General features: G+C 42.0%; 1 protein-coding gene across 2 annotated transcripts in view; it reads left to right on the top strand.

Moving 5' to 3' along the window:
* Window positions 1–16,429, top strand: part of PSD3 (pleckstrin and Sec7 domain containing 3) — a 104,804-nt gene that overhangs the window by 64,176 nt on the left and 24,199 nt on the right. For both annotated transcript variants that reach the window (XM_014882376.2, XM_088156218.1), the window contains 3 exons: window positions 2,766–2,809; window positions 10,630–10,823; window positions 13,225–13,295. In XM_014882376.2, coding sequence (XP_014737862.2) covers window positions 2,766–2,809; window positions 10,630–10,823; window positions 13,225–13,295 — 309 coding nt within the window. The remainder of the gene's footprint in view (window positions 1–2,765; window positions 2,810–10,629; window positions 10,824–13,224; window positions 13,296–16,429) is intronic.

Here is a 16,429-nt window from a genome sequence, read left to right as displayed (position 1 = left end):
ACAGAGCTGAATATTAAGGATCTCAGATAAGACTTCCAGATTCAGAAAGGAGCCACTGGATGAAGAGTGAGATATGTTCATGGTGTTGCTCATGCAAATTCAACTGTGGCAGATGCACAAGACTGATTTCAACTCTTCAGTTTCCAAATTATTTTTGGTTTGGGTCAGCATTAAGGTTATCTAAATGTTACTGTTTCTGTTGGGCATCATGTCACAGCTATTATAGTATGTGATTTTCAGCCTTGTTCATATTTGATGTGCTACTTTTTGCTAATCATGTGCATCAACAGTTCTTCTACACGTTAACATATTTTGAGTCTGTGTAGGAGTTATGTGCCAGAGGGAGTAAATCTAGCTATGTATATAAGGTGAATTACAAATGTGGATTATATGTGTGAGAATCAGGGACATTCCATACCAAAATACTTCACTTGAGTTAAGTGACCTATTTGAAGAACTGCATTAGCTTGCAGTAATACCGGAGGTTTAACCATTGTATGCATCAGCTCCTGGAGGGCTGAAATATGACATACTTATCCAACTGATACATGCACTTTTTCTCAAAAAAAAAAAAATTTTCAATCCAGCTGTCTGATACGATACCCACCCAGTCTAAAGTCAGGTTTTAGACCCTTTTCTTTGCAGGCTTGTATCGAAACCAAAACTGTTACCTTTGGTGTCAAACCTACGGGGCACCTTTCCTATGAATTGAAAGAAGAATGGTGTTAGTGGACAGCAGTCCAAGATAGTGATCTTCAGGCACAGAAGTTGCTTGACATTCATTTTCTGTTTTGCACTTAGAAACTGAACATATTTATGTTTAGGTATGTAACTGGGAAAGCATTCAGATGTCTGTGAGGCTCAGGGACTTTGGATAGCTATTCTGGCAAATTCTCGCAGACTAGCCCATATGGTGAAATCTTAAAGTCCCCATTAAAGTCATTGACAAAAATGTCTCATTGAGTGTCAGGAATTACACTGAACCTTGAATTTCAAGGCCATAGTCTTGTGGCTTTCGCATACTGTAAGTAAAGTTCAGGTTCATGACCACCTGAGGAGCTAGAATGTACCTAAGTCTATTAGAGCCAGTGAGATGTATCCCAGAGTCCTGAGGGAATTGGCAGATGCACTTGCCAAGCCACTCTCCATAGTATTTGTAAAGTCTTGGCAGTCAGGGGAAGTCCCAGCTGACAGGTAGAGAGGAAATATTGTACCCATCTTTTAAAAGGGTGGGAAGGAGAACCCTGGCAGGCAGGAACCTCCCAGCCTCACCATGTGCCTGGGAATATCATGGTACAGATCCTCCTAGAAGCTAAGGCACATGGGGACAGGGAGGTGATTCAAGACAGCCAGCACAGCTTCACCAAGGGCAAGTCCTGCCTGACCAACCCAGTGGCCTTGAATGATGGAGTGACCATGTTAGTGGACAAAGGAAGGGCTACACATGTCATTTTTCTGGATTTCTATAAAGCCTTTGACAGAGTTCCTCATAACATGCCTGTCTCTAAACTGCAGAGAGATGGATTTTATGCTTGGACTGTTAGATGAATAAGAAAGTGGTTGGATGGTCACATCCATAAGGGTAGTGGTCAATGGCTCAGTGGCCTGATAGACATCAGTGACAAGTGATGTCTATCAGGGGTTCATACGGGGATCAGTGTATTTAATGTCTTCATTAATGACGTGAATGAAGGCATCAGATGCACCCTCAGCAAATCTGCAGATGACACCCAGCTGAAGGATGAGAGTAACCTGGACAAAATAGAAAAGTGGGTGCATGGGAATCTTGAGAAGTTTAACAAGACCAAGTTCAAGGTGCTCCACCTGGGTCAGAGCAACCTCTGGTATCAGCACAGGCTGGGGATGAACAGATGGAGAGCAGCCCTGTGAGAAGGACTTGGGGGTGCTGGTGGGTGACAGGCCGGACATGACCCAGCCATGGGCACTCCCAGCCCAGAAAGGCAAGGGGATCCTGGGCTGCAGCCGAAGCAGTGTGGGCAGCAGGGGAGGGAGGGGATTCTGCCCCTCTGCTCAGACCCCAGCTGGCACCCTGCATCCAGCTCTGGGGTCCCAGCACAGGAAGGATATGGAACTGCTGGAGTGAGTCCAGAACAGGGACACCAAGATGATTAGAGGGATGGACCACATTTCGTGTGAAGACAGGCTGAGAGAATTGGGATTGTTCAGCCTGGAAAAGAGAAGGCTTAATGGTGACCTAACTGTGGCCTTCCTTTCCCTGAAGGCAGTCTACAAGTAGTTTTTACAAGTGCATGTAAAGAAAGGACAAGGGTTAATGGATTCAAAGAAAATAAGTTCAGACTGGTATGTTTACTGTGAGCATGGTGAGACACAGAGAAATTGTGGGTGCCCATCCCTGAAAGTGTTCAAGGCCAGTTTGGATGGGGGTCTGAACAGCCTGGCCTAGTGAAGGGTGTTTCTGCCCATGGCAGGAGTGTTGGAACTAGATGACCTTTAAAGTCCTTTCCATGGCTATTCCATGATTCTATGTTCTTTAAAAGGCACAAATCACAAATCTCAAAAACTTCCTTGAGAAAATGACTATAATCTCAAAACATACATTCAGAATTTTTTTCTTAGGTGAAATTTCTGCTGAAGATTCTCACACTGCTGTTAGCAGATTTTGGGACTTTCTTGATCAGAAACTGCTTGCTTGCTGGTATTAGCTGGGTATATTTCCTCAACATATTAATGTATGTGTAGGAGGGGTCAAACAATAATTCCATCTCATTTCTTCCCCTTTGCAGGCCCTCTACAATTCAATCAAGAATGAGAAGTTGGAATGGGCAGTGTAAGTATACTTCTGTTGTAGAAATTAGAAGTTTAACAATAGTACCTGTGTAGTAATCTGTTTATATGTCCTATGTCACTGTCTGTGTGAGCTCCAAAGCCTGTAGAAGATAGCCAGCATACATAATGAGTTTGCTTTTTTGCTAATGAATGACCTGGCAATATAGCCTCATCTGTTTCTCCAGCAAGGGGAGTTGTCAATGATAGGCGCCAACTGCATTTGTAAGGAAAGAGGATATTTCATTTAGTAGGAAACTTCAGCCTGAAAAGAGAGAAATTAAATCCTCTGTTGTTTTATGACTGCATAAATAAAACAGAAGTTGACGTCTCCCTTTATCTTTCTCTTCATTGTGTCAGAACCGCTGAATAGAAACACACTTCTTGGATTGAGTTTCCTGCTGTTGGTTGATTGTCTTGGTTTGTCTCCTGATTAACTATGGATAACTTGACAACAATCTAATGTGAAAGATGATAAATTGGACAAAGTCTGATATCACTCCCTCCAATCCTTAGTTGCTTTTGACAAGCTAACGCTTGTTAACTATGTAAATGCTGCAGACAAGAAAAAGCTTCAGTTTCTGATAGTGTTAAACTGACATTTCTCTGCACTTAGGTTTCATGTAGTCTAGTTATGCCAGGAAAGGGTAGAAATGTCTCCTTTTGATTTTACCACTTGCAGAACGGTGGATTTTGTTATAAAATAGGAAAATTATGTCTTTTACATATTTTAGCTGTACAAAGGTACCTCCCTGCATCTATTTACATATCTGAAACCTCACCTTCTTGTGAACAGTGTATGTCTGGAATGCATGCTCCTGCACCTCTTGTGCTAGAAGTTCTAGCAACTGCCATAGATCTTGCAGGCCCAGTAGCTTCTAGTCTTCATTGTTTTAAGTTCCTGATCTGCAAATAAATTTCTTGTCAGGGTGTGCAGCCTTGCAAGGGCAGCTGGTTCCAAGTGGGATTGCTGTCCCAGTTCAGAAATGTGTTAGGTGATGTCAGAGTAGTAAAGAAGGTGTGCTATTAGTGGGAATCAGCAAGTACCTTCTCTGATGAGCATTGAAAGTCGTGGTGGGAGACATTTTCACAGACTGTCTCGGACCTGGAACATGCTGTGTGAATGTCACACCAAAGCTGTTTGCCAGATACTGTCACAGTACTTTAGAACCAGCATAATCCATTATGTGACTTTCTCAATGTCAGAATTTTCCTCCAGCTCTTGCCAAGAGACCATACCGTGTCTAATACACTTGGGCAGCCTCCAAGTGGGAGCTGGCTCATGACTGGCTGTGCTCCCATGAACCTCAGTCAAGGTGATTTATGAGATCTTGCTCCTGTATAGGTGGTGACTGCTTTGGCATTTACATAGTCTTGTCCATGCCCTTTGTTTGGGGGAAAATTCCAAGCAGGCTGGAAGAGGGATAATTCAGACTCTTTCTTAAATAAGGCTTTGTGTGGGTATAAAGCTGCCTTCTTACAGGAGAATGCTCAAAGGTGGCAGTTGTCTGTTCCAGTCTGAGACTGACATGTACCTAGGACTGATGTTAAAATTAATTTCCGTGATGAGAAACAAAGCTGACTCTGGGTATAGTCAGTTCCTTTGGAGCTGAGAGTACCTGTCTGGAAGAGGGAGTTTGAAGGTCTTTCTCTTCATTTTTATAGAGATGTCTGGTTGGTGTAAAGTAATAACCCTAATAAGCCCTGGGGCTGCCTGAGCTTGAGGGAGGAGGCACATAGCTCTTGCTCTACTGTTGTGATCTGCAGAGAAAGCTAAATGGTAAGGAGACATGGTCAGTTTTGTTCTGATAGGACCAAAGAAAATTGTATCTCTCTTCTAAAGATTATTCCTTTGTCTCCTTGATGCACTTGGCAGGGTAAGAAGTGGGAGGTAAGGCAAAGGTAACGATAGGACTGCAAACCCCAGTGTAAGCTCTCTTCCAAGGCTGGCATTTCGAAGGAATGCTTTTCCTCTGGCCAGAAATCCTTTGAGGATCTAAGACGCTCATTGTCACACTCATGAGCTAAGCAGAGATTTAAGAGCTGCTCTGTAAGTACATTATTTAGTGGATTAATGGCTATCAGCAAGTCTGTAGGCAGGAAAGGGTAATGGTGAAACATAAGATGGGGAAAGACTGCTATCCAACCCTTATCTTACTAATTGTGAGCTAGGTGTGTTATCATCTTAAAGTTTGCAGTACATTTCCAGTAGAATTATAGTCTGATCCAAAGCCCACACAAAGAAAAGGCTACCATTGACTACAATTTTGTAATCAAGAGAAGTGACATCCTAACCAGCAGATGTTCACCAGAGGCTTTCAGTACGAGTGTTCATTTATCCTTTCTGAACAGAAAAAATGAGTACAGCTCAGAAGAGAGAATTGCATTACAGCTCTTCTTCGGCAGTAGTGCTTCGTTCAAGTTCTCCACAAAGTTAAAAGTGAATCACATACCGTAATCTGTAAAATAAAGAGATCTGACCTGGAATTTACACTGAACTGGTGAATGTGGGATTCTGAAAGCACTCTTCTGTTCCATACTGAAAGCCCCAAAGGTGTGAACTGTTCTTTATGTCTGTTGTGATGGGCTTAAATTTGAAACATGGGAAATTTGAAATCAACCTTTAAAAAAATTTTCTATTAATTTAAACCAAGACACAGGTTTGCCTGGATAAACTACAGAAGTGCTTGCATTGGAGGTTTTTGTGAACTGATTGTTCTGTCTCAAATGGATAAGGAAGAGGAGATTCAGCCATAGAGGCAAAGAGATAGATTGCCTGGCCTCCTAACATCCCTTCATTGTCTGTAATACTATATCCCAAGGTTTTTAGGTGTTTCTTATTCTTTGGCTTTCACTCTGATCATTGTCAGCTTTAGGCTGGAAAAGAAAAATCCATTTGATTACAAAGATGCCAGAGCTAAATATGTTTTATTTGCATGATGTCTACATGGAAATGTCATGGTGGCCATTATTGTTTTCCTTTGTTAGTAATACTGTGTCTGTTTACTGTTGAAGATAATAGGAATAAAAAAATTATCATAAAATAGGTGATCTAGAATTAACATATGAACTCCCAAAGCATTGTTTACAAAATTGCTAAAGCCAAATGGCTGCATTTGAGCCAGTTGTGTCCCAAAAGCCACCTTTGAGCAGAACAGTGTAGTTTTCAGGAGAATCACTTGTTTTTTCACTAGCCAGTGATACACTTCTCTATCCAGAGAAGTTTACAGGGATATGGTATATTCTTTTTTTTATTTTATTTTTCTGGACTATACTGAAAAATTATCTTCTTTCAGCCAAAACAAAACAGGTCATTCAGATGGTGATGGTGGGAAAGAGATGCTGCCAAATCAAACTGTGATGCTGAGATGAGGGTAGTTATAAAGGCATCTGTGCTGAAGCTCACCTTTTTCTAGGTTAAACTGAGAAATTTCTCTCTATTATAATTAACTTTTGTCTCCCAAGTTCTAGGCTGTTTCCTGTTTGCAACTTCTTCACTGGTTTTTGGGTGGGGTCAGGTGGTATTCAATCTAGCTCTCTTTTCTTCCCTCCTCCCACTGGAAAAGGTGTCAAAACTTCTCTCAAGTCAATTTCCTAATACAGATGCTGTTGGTTCCATGGATGCATGCTACAAACCTGCATTTTTTTTTTCAATTAAAATATTTAAATAAATGATCTCAACCTTCTCCTGTGTCATATAAGTTTGCTGTTTGAACAAATGCAGAGATGAAGCAGAATTTTAAAAATGAAAGGCTTGACCACATAATTTCAGAGTAGTGAATTCAGAATTTTCTGAGGCAGAGCCTCAAATCAGACCATAAAGTGTACAGGAATAATTTTGTTACTGAGAGAATCGGATGGTGCTTTTCTCCCAGAAGATAGAAATGGGACTTCCTTGTATAGGGCCTTCATGGGAGAGGCAGAAAATGCTTTTCTTCACCAAAATGGCATCATCTGTCTTTTTACGTTTTTCACATCTATGTGTTTAAGAATAAGGGGGAGACTCTTTCTAGTTATGAATTGATATGTATTTGGGAAGACAAACATTGCTATTTCAATGCTGGGACTGCAAGTGATAGCACAAAGCAGATCCTGGCTTTGGTGTGCTTGTTCTCATGGGTAGCCAGAGGGCTCTACTGCTCTCCCTGCAGGTCCTTTTCCAAAGGGACAATAGGCCTACGGAGGTAGAACTGATGCTCCTTGTTTTGGGAAGCTTTGTGAACATCATGTGCCATAAACAGAGTCTTAGAGAAACTTTACAGATGGTAACCTTTTCCTGTCACCAGTACTCTGCAGAGCAGAGACACTATGGGTCCCATTTCCTATGAATGGAGAGTGGGACTTAAGAGAAGTTTTGCAGCTATCAACCCTTTTTCAGCCATGAAGGAGGGGTCCCCAGATGAATTGCTTCCAGACCTGCCCTGGGTCAGAATGATCTTCTGCTGATCAGGAGCAGAAAGTCTCATAAGACTTCTGCAAGCCTAATTGAACCCCCATGGTAATGTTTTGTATACTAAAAGGTGTTTGGAACCATTGCAGGGTTTTTTCCCCTAAAGGCACAAGGATTGTGCTATTTCCGGTGTGAAATGGAAAAGAGAGGCAGTGGTCCTGCCCTTCAAAAGGACCTGAGCTCTGCCTGTGTGACATCACCACGACTCTCAACATACCTGCACAGAGATTGCCACCCACTGACTCTTACCACATCACTGGAGGCCTTCACACTGGGAATGTTACAGCACATGGATGATCTGTGAGACTGTCTGAGGATGGGCAGGTAGTCGCATTCCCCACAGTTTAGGGTTTCAAACAAAGGTCAGTTTTCAGGTTTATGTATCCAGAGGCCCCTTGGATTTTCTACAGTTCTTTCTTGCAAAAATACCCAAAAGACTTGTTGGAAGTAAGCTCAAATTGTTAAATCCCTGATAAACAGTATTTAGGACCTATTTTTTTTTTTTCAGTCAGCTTTGGAAGGTACCTGAGAAAAAAGCTAATACCTGAACTTTTTTTGCTACTTTGACATTCCTCCAAATCATCTTGCTTTCTTCTTATGTTTGACCACTGAAGTAACATGGAATGTTTGAGTAAATGAGTCCCAGATCCCCTGGTTTTCTTCCACTTCTTGTTTGCAGTGAGTCCTTCTTGCCTCTCTGTGTCCCTTCCTTGCCTCTTGCAGACTGATTCATGCGTCTTGCCCTCGTGCATATTGTCAGAGCACTCAGCTCTCAGAAATGCCTGAAGCTTCTGAGTCTCAGAGATGTCCCATTTTCATGATGAACAAAAGACCAGTTAAAGGTTTGCTCAGTGCTGTCAGCAGTCATGACAGCAGATGCTATTTTGTTCTTTCCACCATGTCTTTTGAGGAATTCCTGTTTTAAGAGCTACCCTAGAAGTGCTGAGTTTAAGAGTACTGCCCCCAGCTCTTTGTGGTGTCCAGGATCCCCCCACAGGATTGCTCATCACACCACTGTGTCTGCTTGGTTAAGGGCACTGGTATATTCCCACAGGACAATTGATCAGTCTACAGTAATTCACTCCCATAACGCCAAAGGAGATAGCTTATTCCAAAAAAGTGTTAAGCCTTTTACTGCAGTTGGTCTCTGCTGACAAGGAGAAATCTGCTGTGTCCTTGGCTGAAATCCCAGAATTCACAAGGCACTTCTGTATGACAAGTCAGCCTGTGTGCTTATGCCCTCTGAGAGATTTTAGTCTGGATTAGGTGCGTCACACTCATGTTGAGAGAATTTGCTTCTGGAATGGACATAAATCTAAGAAACACACAGTGGTTCAGACTTAACAGCAGCTAGTAAGTGTGGCAGACCCATGAAGGGTGAGGACAAAGAAAATTGTCAGAAATGCTTACACTTTTTCAATTGGGAGAGGGCTTCAAATAAAGCGTACTTAAAGAAGTCCTTATTGCTTTGCATAATAAAAAATTTTTGTAAAACTTTCAGTGCTGGAGTGGGAAAGCACACATCAGTAGGCTAAGGATGCAAGGACTGCTCTTCCTTGCAAGAATCAGGTCTTCAAGTAAAAGTTTCATTCCTCTTAATTAGGAGACCTTGCAAGACAGCATCATGAAGATAGGGTGCACGTCCTTAACTATATTTCTATAATTTATGTGATCAGATTCAAATGCTTGGGAACATCCCCTGCTACTGCAGAGTTCACTAATACAGCCCCCATGTTTCTGGATTTGTTTCCTTGTTGTGAAACTGGTCTCTTATCCTTTTACCTCCTTTGACTAAATTAATCGCCCAAAGACCATTTCATAGAATTATAGAATCGTTTTCTTTGGAATCATCTAGTTTGGAAAAGATATCCAAGATCATCAAGTGGAATCTTTCCCTTCTGACACAATGTTACAACATCACCTTTTCAACTAGACCATGGCTCCAAGTGCCACATCCGTTTGTTTCTTGAACATCTGTGGGGTGGTGACTCCACACCACACTTCGTGGGAAGTTTGTTCCAATGCTTAACCACCCTTCAGTGACGAAATTTCTCCTGATATCCAGCCCAAACCTCTCCTGGCACAGCTTGAGGCTATGTCCTGTCATCCTGATTGCCTGGGAAAAAAAGGCCAGTTCCCACCTCCTTTCCTATAGTTATAGAGAGTGATAATGAGCCTCCTTTGCAGCAGAGCTGAGGATAAGATAGATTTGTTGCTGTAGCCTGCAGTTCTTGGAGGACATTTTTTTGAATGATCATTCCCATAAGCAGCCATGGTAGCAGTGTATCCCTAAAGGAGCTTCTGGATTGATATTTGCCTTGCTAATCCTCACATAATACATGCCTTTGAATGTATACATGTATTTGGAAGACCTGCCTGAGCTTGCTCTCTCTGCCTGTCCTCCGGGTCCAGTAAGATGCAGCAACTTGAAGTCCACCCCAAGTGCGTTGGCAATGTTATCCATCATTATGCTCAAGTGATAATTTTTTTAAAAAATCAGATGCTGGTCTCAGGAGGTGTTGCTACTACGACTTTCAAATGACAGCCTTCATACTCCCTGACACACCTTTCTTAGTCACCTGGAGGGGAATGTATGCAGACTTTAAAGGAGGAAGGGCTACTCTGTAATCTGGCCTGTTTTCTGAAAACTGTTGTCCTAGTTCTGTAATGGACACCCTTTATTTTCTAGGTTGCCTAGTCCTTTTTAACCTTTGCCTTTGACAAGCAAAAAGGTATTTATTAGTCAGGCAATGCTTGTGACTTGCATTGTTGCCCTCAAGAGCTATGTGGACTACATTACCCTAATAAGTAACATTTTGAGCAGCATTTTGTTTCCAAAGTAAAGATAACATAATTCACTTAGTGTAGTTTTTATTTTGAAATTATTAATTTTATGCTAGTCTGCAGAGGAAAATAAAGAAAGAGAGGTAGAGTCTGTGTTTCATATGCTAAGTTAAGGGGTAAGCCACAGTGATCTGTAATATTCTAATTCTTTTCACATACATGTGAACTCATGAAGAAATTGGGGATTTTTCAGCTGAACCTAGCAGGCAAATATTTCCCTTCTTAGCACTCAAATAAATGGAATTAAAAAATTGCAAAGTTGGAGGACACAGGAAACTCTTGAAGTCTTATCTTTTGAGACAATAATGGAAACTTGGGCTTTATTGAAAATCTGTGTCCTGTGCGGTGAAGTAGGTAAACTGAAGTTTTGCTATGATAGATCTATATTTTGATATATTTCTAGGTTTCTCCCTAAATATGGCCCCCTATAAAGAGAGAGGTATGCTTTGACAAAGAGTGTACAAAAATTGCTGAAATGACACTTTGCTGGTCAGTCCATCCTTCATGAATGATTTTCGCTACTTTTTAAGGGATGAAGAAGAGAAAAAAAAATCTCACTCGGATGGTACAGATGAAAAGGATAATGGGAACCAGACAAAGGCTGTCAGTCGAATTGGCAACTCAAACAACCCATTCCTGGACATCCCTCATGACCCAAATGCTGCTGTGTATAAAACTGGATTTCTGGCTCGGAAAATCCATGCAGATATGGATGGAAAGAAAAGTGAGTAATTTTTCAATCCTAATGTGTTATTTTCTTGTTATGTCTTCACAATGACACTTACCAATGAGCCCATGTACTTCTCAAGGTGAATAGTGCTGCTTCATTAGGGAAAATAGCAGCAATAATGGGCAACACAACAATTGGATTATCACATTTTCACTGTTAGGCCAGAATTTACAATGTTCAGTCCCATTTGCAGCAACTCTAATACATGAGTATAAGAAGTAATGTGATACAGCAAAGCAATGTAGGTTTTTTTGTGCTAAAAGAAAATTAATATAGTGGTTTACAGAATAAAAAACAATTTCAAGTGAATTACAGTAGCTGTTCTGCAGTAATTTGATAATTCTCCTTTTCCTTATGTGACACCAGATTGTTCCAAATCTCCCCTCCCCTCTGGGTCTGTCTTTAAAGAAAGGCTGTTCTTTACCTCTATTTGGAAGATTCTGTTCCCTTCACTGCTTTCCCAGCCTTGGGTCACATATCCAATGAAGGGCAGCAGCTTTTGGAACCGGCCAGCTTTTACTATGCAGTTCCTCCCTGTCCCTTTCTTGTAATTATTCTGCTGCATCTCTTTCTGACTTTAATTCTCTTCCTCCCTTCTTGTCCTACTTCTGTTCGTGATGCACTAATTATCAAGGGCCTCTCATGCACCTGTGTGTATTTTGTTGTTTGGCATCTTCATTTGTTGCTACAGATCTTGGAAAAAGCTGAGGTTAGTCAGAGCATCTGCATTTTCCCCAATCACTGTTGATGATTGCCTACTCAGTTCACATTGTTGGGCTGAATCCCAAAGACAAAGTCTGGCTTTATGATGGCTTTCCAGTAGCAGCCAGTCTCTCCTAGCTGGGCTAAGCTCTCTGGTGTTCACATGTTTCACTAGTCTATTTTAAAAGGCACAATTGGAGTTCAGTATTTTCAAAACGGAAGCTGATAGCTGGACACCTGGATCCAGACAGAGGTGTCAAAATCAAGCTGACTTAATTCTTTGTGATGACTGGATACTCTAAATAGGCTCATCCTTATTAAACATCTTCTTATTCAACCTTAGTAAGTAATTGTATTTAGTTGCCTTTATTAAATTATTTCTTTAATTATAAATACCAGAATTGTTCATCATTCATCACAGTGGACACTGGCATTCTGGAGATAACTCCTTTATGAGTAATGTCATTAGGGCAATTCCTGTACAATTTGAAGGTCTGTCTTTCTCAAAAAAGTTGCATTCTGGCTTTCCAGGCACAAAAAAACCAAAACATTTTCTTTTTGTTTGTTTGTTAGACCATTTTATGTTTCATTTCCTAATGGAGTTTTTGCAGGGCAGAGATTAGCTTGTGTGGGATTTCTAATGAAGTTATGTGCTGGAATGCTCATCTGTATTTTCTTGGGAAGCTGGTTGTTAGGGCTAAAGCACTTAGGCACCTAAAGGAGAAGGATGTAACAGGGGCCAGTGAACTGAGCAAATGCCAATTAGAAGTAAGGCCTGTCATGCAAGATGAGAATGATTGACCTCTGGGACAAGGGACTTGTAAAACCTCTTCATCTTCGATTTCTATCTTCACATCAGAATGGGATGCCTTTCTAAGTGCCATGCTTTAGTTGTATGTGTATTAATTTCAGTACAGCGTCAGTGATATACTATATAGATGCTGGTCAGTGGTGTGTGCTTGGTGGTGAGTGAGCTTAGGTGCAGGCTTCTGGTCTCTGGTGCTGTCACTGTACAGCTTGTGCTAATTCTCTTGCTCTGTCACACCTGAATTTCAGACTGCATCCTTCAGCCTTCATACTGAATTTACTTCCCCCTTCCCCCCACCACCTTGTCTCTAGGAATTTATGGGCTAGGTATGTTGTCTCTGTTATGTTCTTCAACCTCTAAATGACTTTGGCTTTCTTGTGGGATTGGGTATTTTATATATGATTTTGGTTGGCACCCTTCTCCTTTCTCAATGCCAACTTGGGGGTGCAGCAGCAGTAAAGGGGAAGGATGCTATGTGGAGGCACTGCTTTCTGTGTAGGATCCCACTGGTTCTGAGCAGTGCCTGCCAGCCTGCTGTGGCATGTAGAAAAACTGTTTCTTCCTGAAAACTGCCATGGTGCAGAGTTCAGATGTAGTTGTGTAGGGGCAGTGTCTGCCTGTCTTCAAAGGCACAAAGACTGGATCCCTGTAGCCTGCTTTCTGCATTGCTGCTGTTCCTTTCTGATCGAGTCCAGGACTGTCATCAGGGTTGTTGTATTACTCTCTCTCAACAGGTATGGGCAGGTACTGTGCTAAGTTGCATTGTCCTTTGAAAAAGGTGGTACGAAGGAGGTTTAACACAGGACTAATGTAGCTCTCCTGTAGCCTAGACGAAGTGTAAAGATGGATTGGAGTTAAATGAGTTTTAATTTGTTTTCTTTCCAGCTCCCCGGGGTAAACGAGGCTGGAAAACCTTTTATGCTGTGCTGAAGGGAACGGTCCTGTACTTGCAGAAGGTAGGGAAAATCACTGTCTTTTGAAAACTAATTAAAGAGGGATAAAGCAGCATGCATCCTCTCCACTCTCTCAGTGCATGTCCAGGCTTCCTTCCCTCTGATGCACAGCATGGCTGATCTCCCTACCCCCACCCTATTTACACACACATTCAAGCATGAATCCTTTCATTGACATCCTCTCACTTTTCACGATTTCAAGTTCAATTCCACTGCCGGCATCCACATGTGTTCCCTGTAAGTTCCAGTGTGTGCCACTGCTGTCTCACATGGCTGAATAAAATAGCCAGCTTCACCAGCAAAGACAGCGTCACCTCTCTGTGTCATACACGCGTTCCTCTCGGCTGCTTTTAACTTTGCATTTCATACATATGACTTCCCCTTCTGTAAGGCTGTCCTCCTTCCCCACCTTTTCATAGTACACTTTTCTGCAGTGCCTGCAAGACCAGCTGCAGAACAATTGAACAACAGCTTGGCCTTGGTGGGAATCTGCAGCTTCTGTTCCTTTGAGAAATTGAAGGATAAAAGGATACTTTTTTCCACAAAGCAAGAAAAGACTGGTTTCTAACAAAATGTGCTTCCTGACAGAAAGATGTCTAAAAAAAACAGTCAGATGAAACCCTTCAAACCTTTTGTTGCAAGCTTAAATATATTATAGTACATTTTTGACTATAGAACATAAAATGCAACATATGAGTGAGAACTTACTTGATTTTGTCAAAATCAAATAAATGGCAGCAGCTAAGTAGGTTGTTAAGGCTTTTTGCCTTCTAATGTAGATTAAATATTCATGGAATAGATACTGCTTGTCCAGACTGCCCTATATTGCAGAGGTGTGCTTTGTTGAAAGCTGTTTTACATTTTCACTCAAAACCTGATAGTTTTTTGACGATCAGGAGTGCAAGTACATACTGCTGTTTCCTCCTCCTCTGCTGTGGCTTTCTGAAGTTGTTGGTTTCATTGGAGCCAACCTGAATAATGTCTTGAGAAGAATGAGTGATTTGGATCATATTATTAGCATGAGGTTTACAAGGTGAATGCTTGGGGTACAGTACCTTTTTGAGGGGGCTGAAATTCTAAAAGAGACAAAACAATACGCAGTCAGGATAGAAGATTTGGGCTGAAACTTGAATGTGATGTGCTCAGAGCCAGTGCAAGAGACTAGAACCAAGTCTGCTGAATACCAAGCCCTTTTGTTGGTAGCAAGTTCAGGTTTTACTAAAATGCCTTCATAGCAGGCTTGTACTTACCCTTTTCTGACCGAAGTGGATTCATCTGCTTCAGTTTCTGATATAAGTAATCTTTAATGTTTACCTGAAAAGACTGCATGGTTCTCTGAGAAATAAAAAGGCTCCTTTTTTGTACTACAATTGATTTGTACAATAAATTAATTAATTTCTTATTTGATATTCAAGGGGAAGAACTGAGAATACTGTCTACTTTAGCACTTTAATTAAATATTTTTAGGAGTATTGCTGACATATTAGTTTAAAATGCTTTCTGTTTAATAAAATGTAGAGATGCTGATGTAGCATGCAATTTTTCTACAGAATGCTGCCCTCCTCCCTGTTACTCTCCATGCTTTCAGAAGCAGGGAGTAATTTCACATATGACTGCATCTTTGCAGAATGAAATGCATTGTTGGAATTCTTGTTCTTATTTGTGTATTTTGCACTTGTCAGAGCACTTGAATTCAGTGATTACGGGGCAGTACTTTTGTCTTGGTTTAATTTTGTTTCCCGGCCAATGCACCAAATTATGTCTTCGTTTGATTTGCCAATTTAAATAAACTCATTTTTCTGTTGTGAGAGGGAACCAGGAGCAAAAAGCAAGGCAGGCCTAAAACCTAAGAAAGTATGAAAAAAAAGAAATTTATTAACTACAAAAACAAAGAGAAGGGAAAAAAATACAAATTCAGAATAAGATTTTTTTTCAGACCACTCCTTCCTTCCCTCTCCCAACCTTCATAACAACGAAACAAACATACAACAAATACTTTGGTCAGTTCCCAATTTAGTCTTTTTCAGTTCACTTTCGGAGAGAGAAGCCTCTTCTTGTTGAAGCTGTAGGGATTTTTTCCACAAGAAGGAAGAAAACAGTCCTCTTGTGGCTTCATTTTTCACGATTTGCATCTGCCCGGGAACCTGCAATCGTGACACTCCTCCCAACTCCACAGCCTTCCCAAAGCTGTAGATGTGGGCCATGTCTGTCTCATGGGGTATTACTTTTAAGAATAAAATGTTCCACAGCAAAGGTTCTCTTCATCTCTTTTTTCTCTGTTCAGGCTTCATCCTCAGAAAACCGAAATCCCCTTGTTTCCTCAGGGCAAAGATTCTCAACACAGGTGCTCTTGAATCAAATCATTTATCAAATGGAACATCTCCAACCCCCCATGTTTTTCTCCATGGTTTATAGGAATATTCAGTACATCAGTTCATCCCTACAATCTTACAAAAGGATTTTCAGCCATCTACAGCATCTTCTCATTCTCCTTTCATCTAAAAAAACTTAGCTCGTGCTTCACTGACTTCAGAAATCTTCTTATTCCCTTTTATATTCAAAGGAAGGCCAAAGGATTTTGCAAATCTTAGCACTAAAGAGTTAAAGTTTAACGCAACTACAAGAGTTGGGCCAGGCTCAGGCTGCTCTGTGGGGGCAGCTGAGGTGTCACTCAGCCTTTCTGGGGCTGGGCTGCAGCCCCACACTGCCCATGGCCACCCCTGCTCCCAGACAGGGCCCGACCCTGCCCATGGCCACCCCTGCTTCCAGACAGGGCCCGACCCTGCCCATGGCCACCCCTGCTTCCAGACAGGGCCCGACCCTGCTCATGGCCACCCCTGCTCCCAGACAGGGCCCGGCTGCCTCCCCCAGGCCGTGGGGGCTGGGCAGGCCCGGCCCTTCCGACAGCAGCGGGAACCGGGCCCCCCCCAGAGCCGCAGGCCCGTGGAGGAGGAAGCCATGGAGGTCTCATCAAGGAGCCTTTCCTCCTCCTGGGCATCGGGTCCCCTCGTTTGCAAACGGGGCCCAAGCGGCCACGAGAGCCTCCCCCAACATGAGAGGGGGGGAAGCTCGGGTCGGTGTTACCTGCTCAGCCACCGGAAGGACAAAGAGCCTCAGTTCTGGATTACCTCCTTCAA

Source organism: Sturnus vulgaris, chromosome Z (genome assembly GCF_052056855.1).
Source record: "Sturnus vulgaris isolate bStuVul1 chromosome Z, bStuVul1.hap1, whole genome shotgun sequence".
In the NCBI taxonomy this organism is placed as follows: Eukaryota; Metazoa; Chordata; class Aves; order Passeriformes; family Sturnidae; genus Sturnus; species Sturnus vulgaris.
This window is presented reverse-complemented; position numbering and strand designations above follow the sequence as displayed.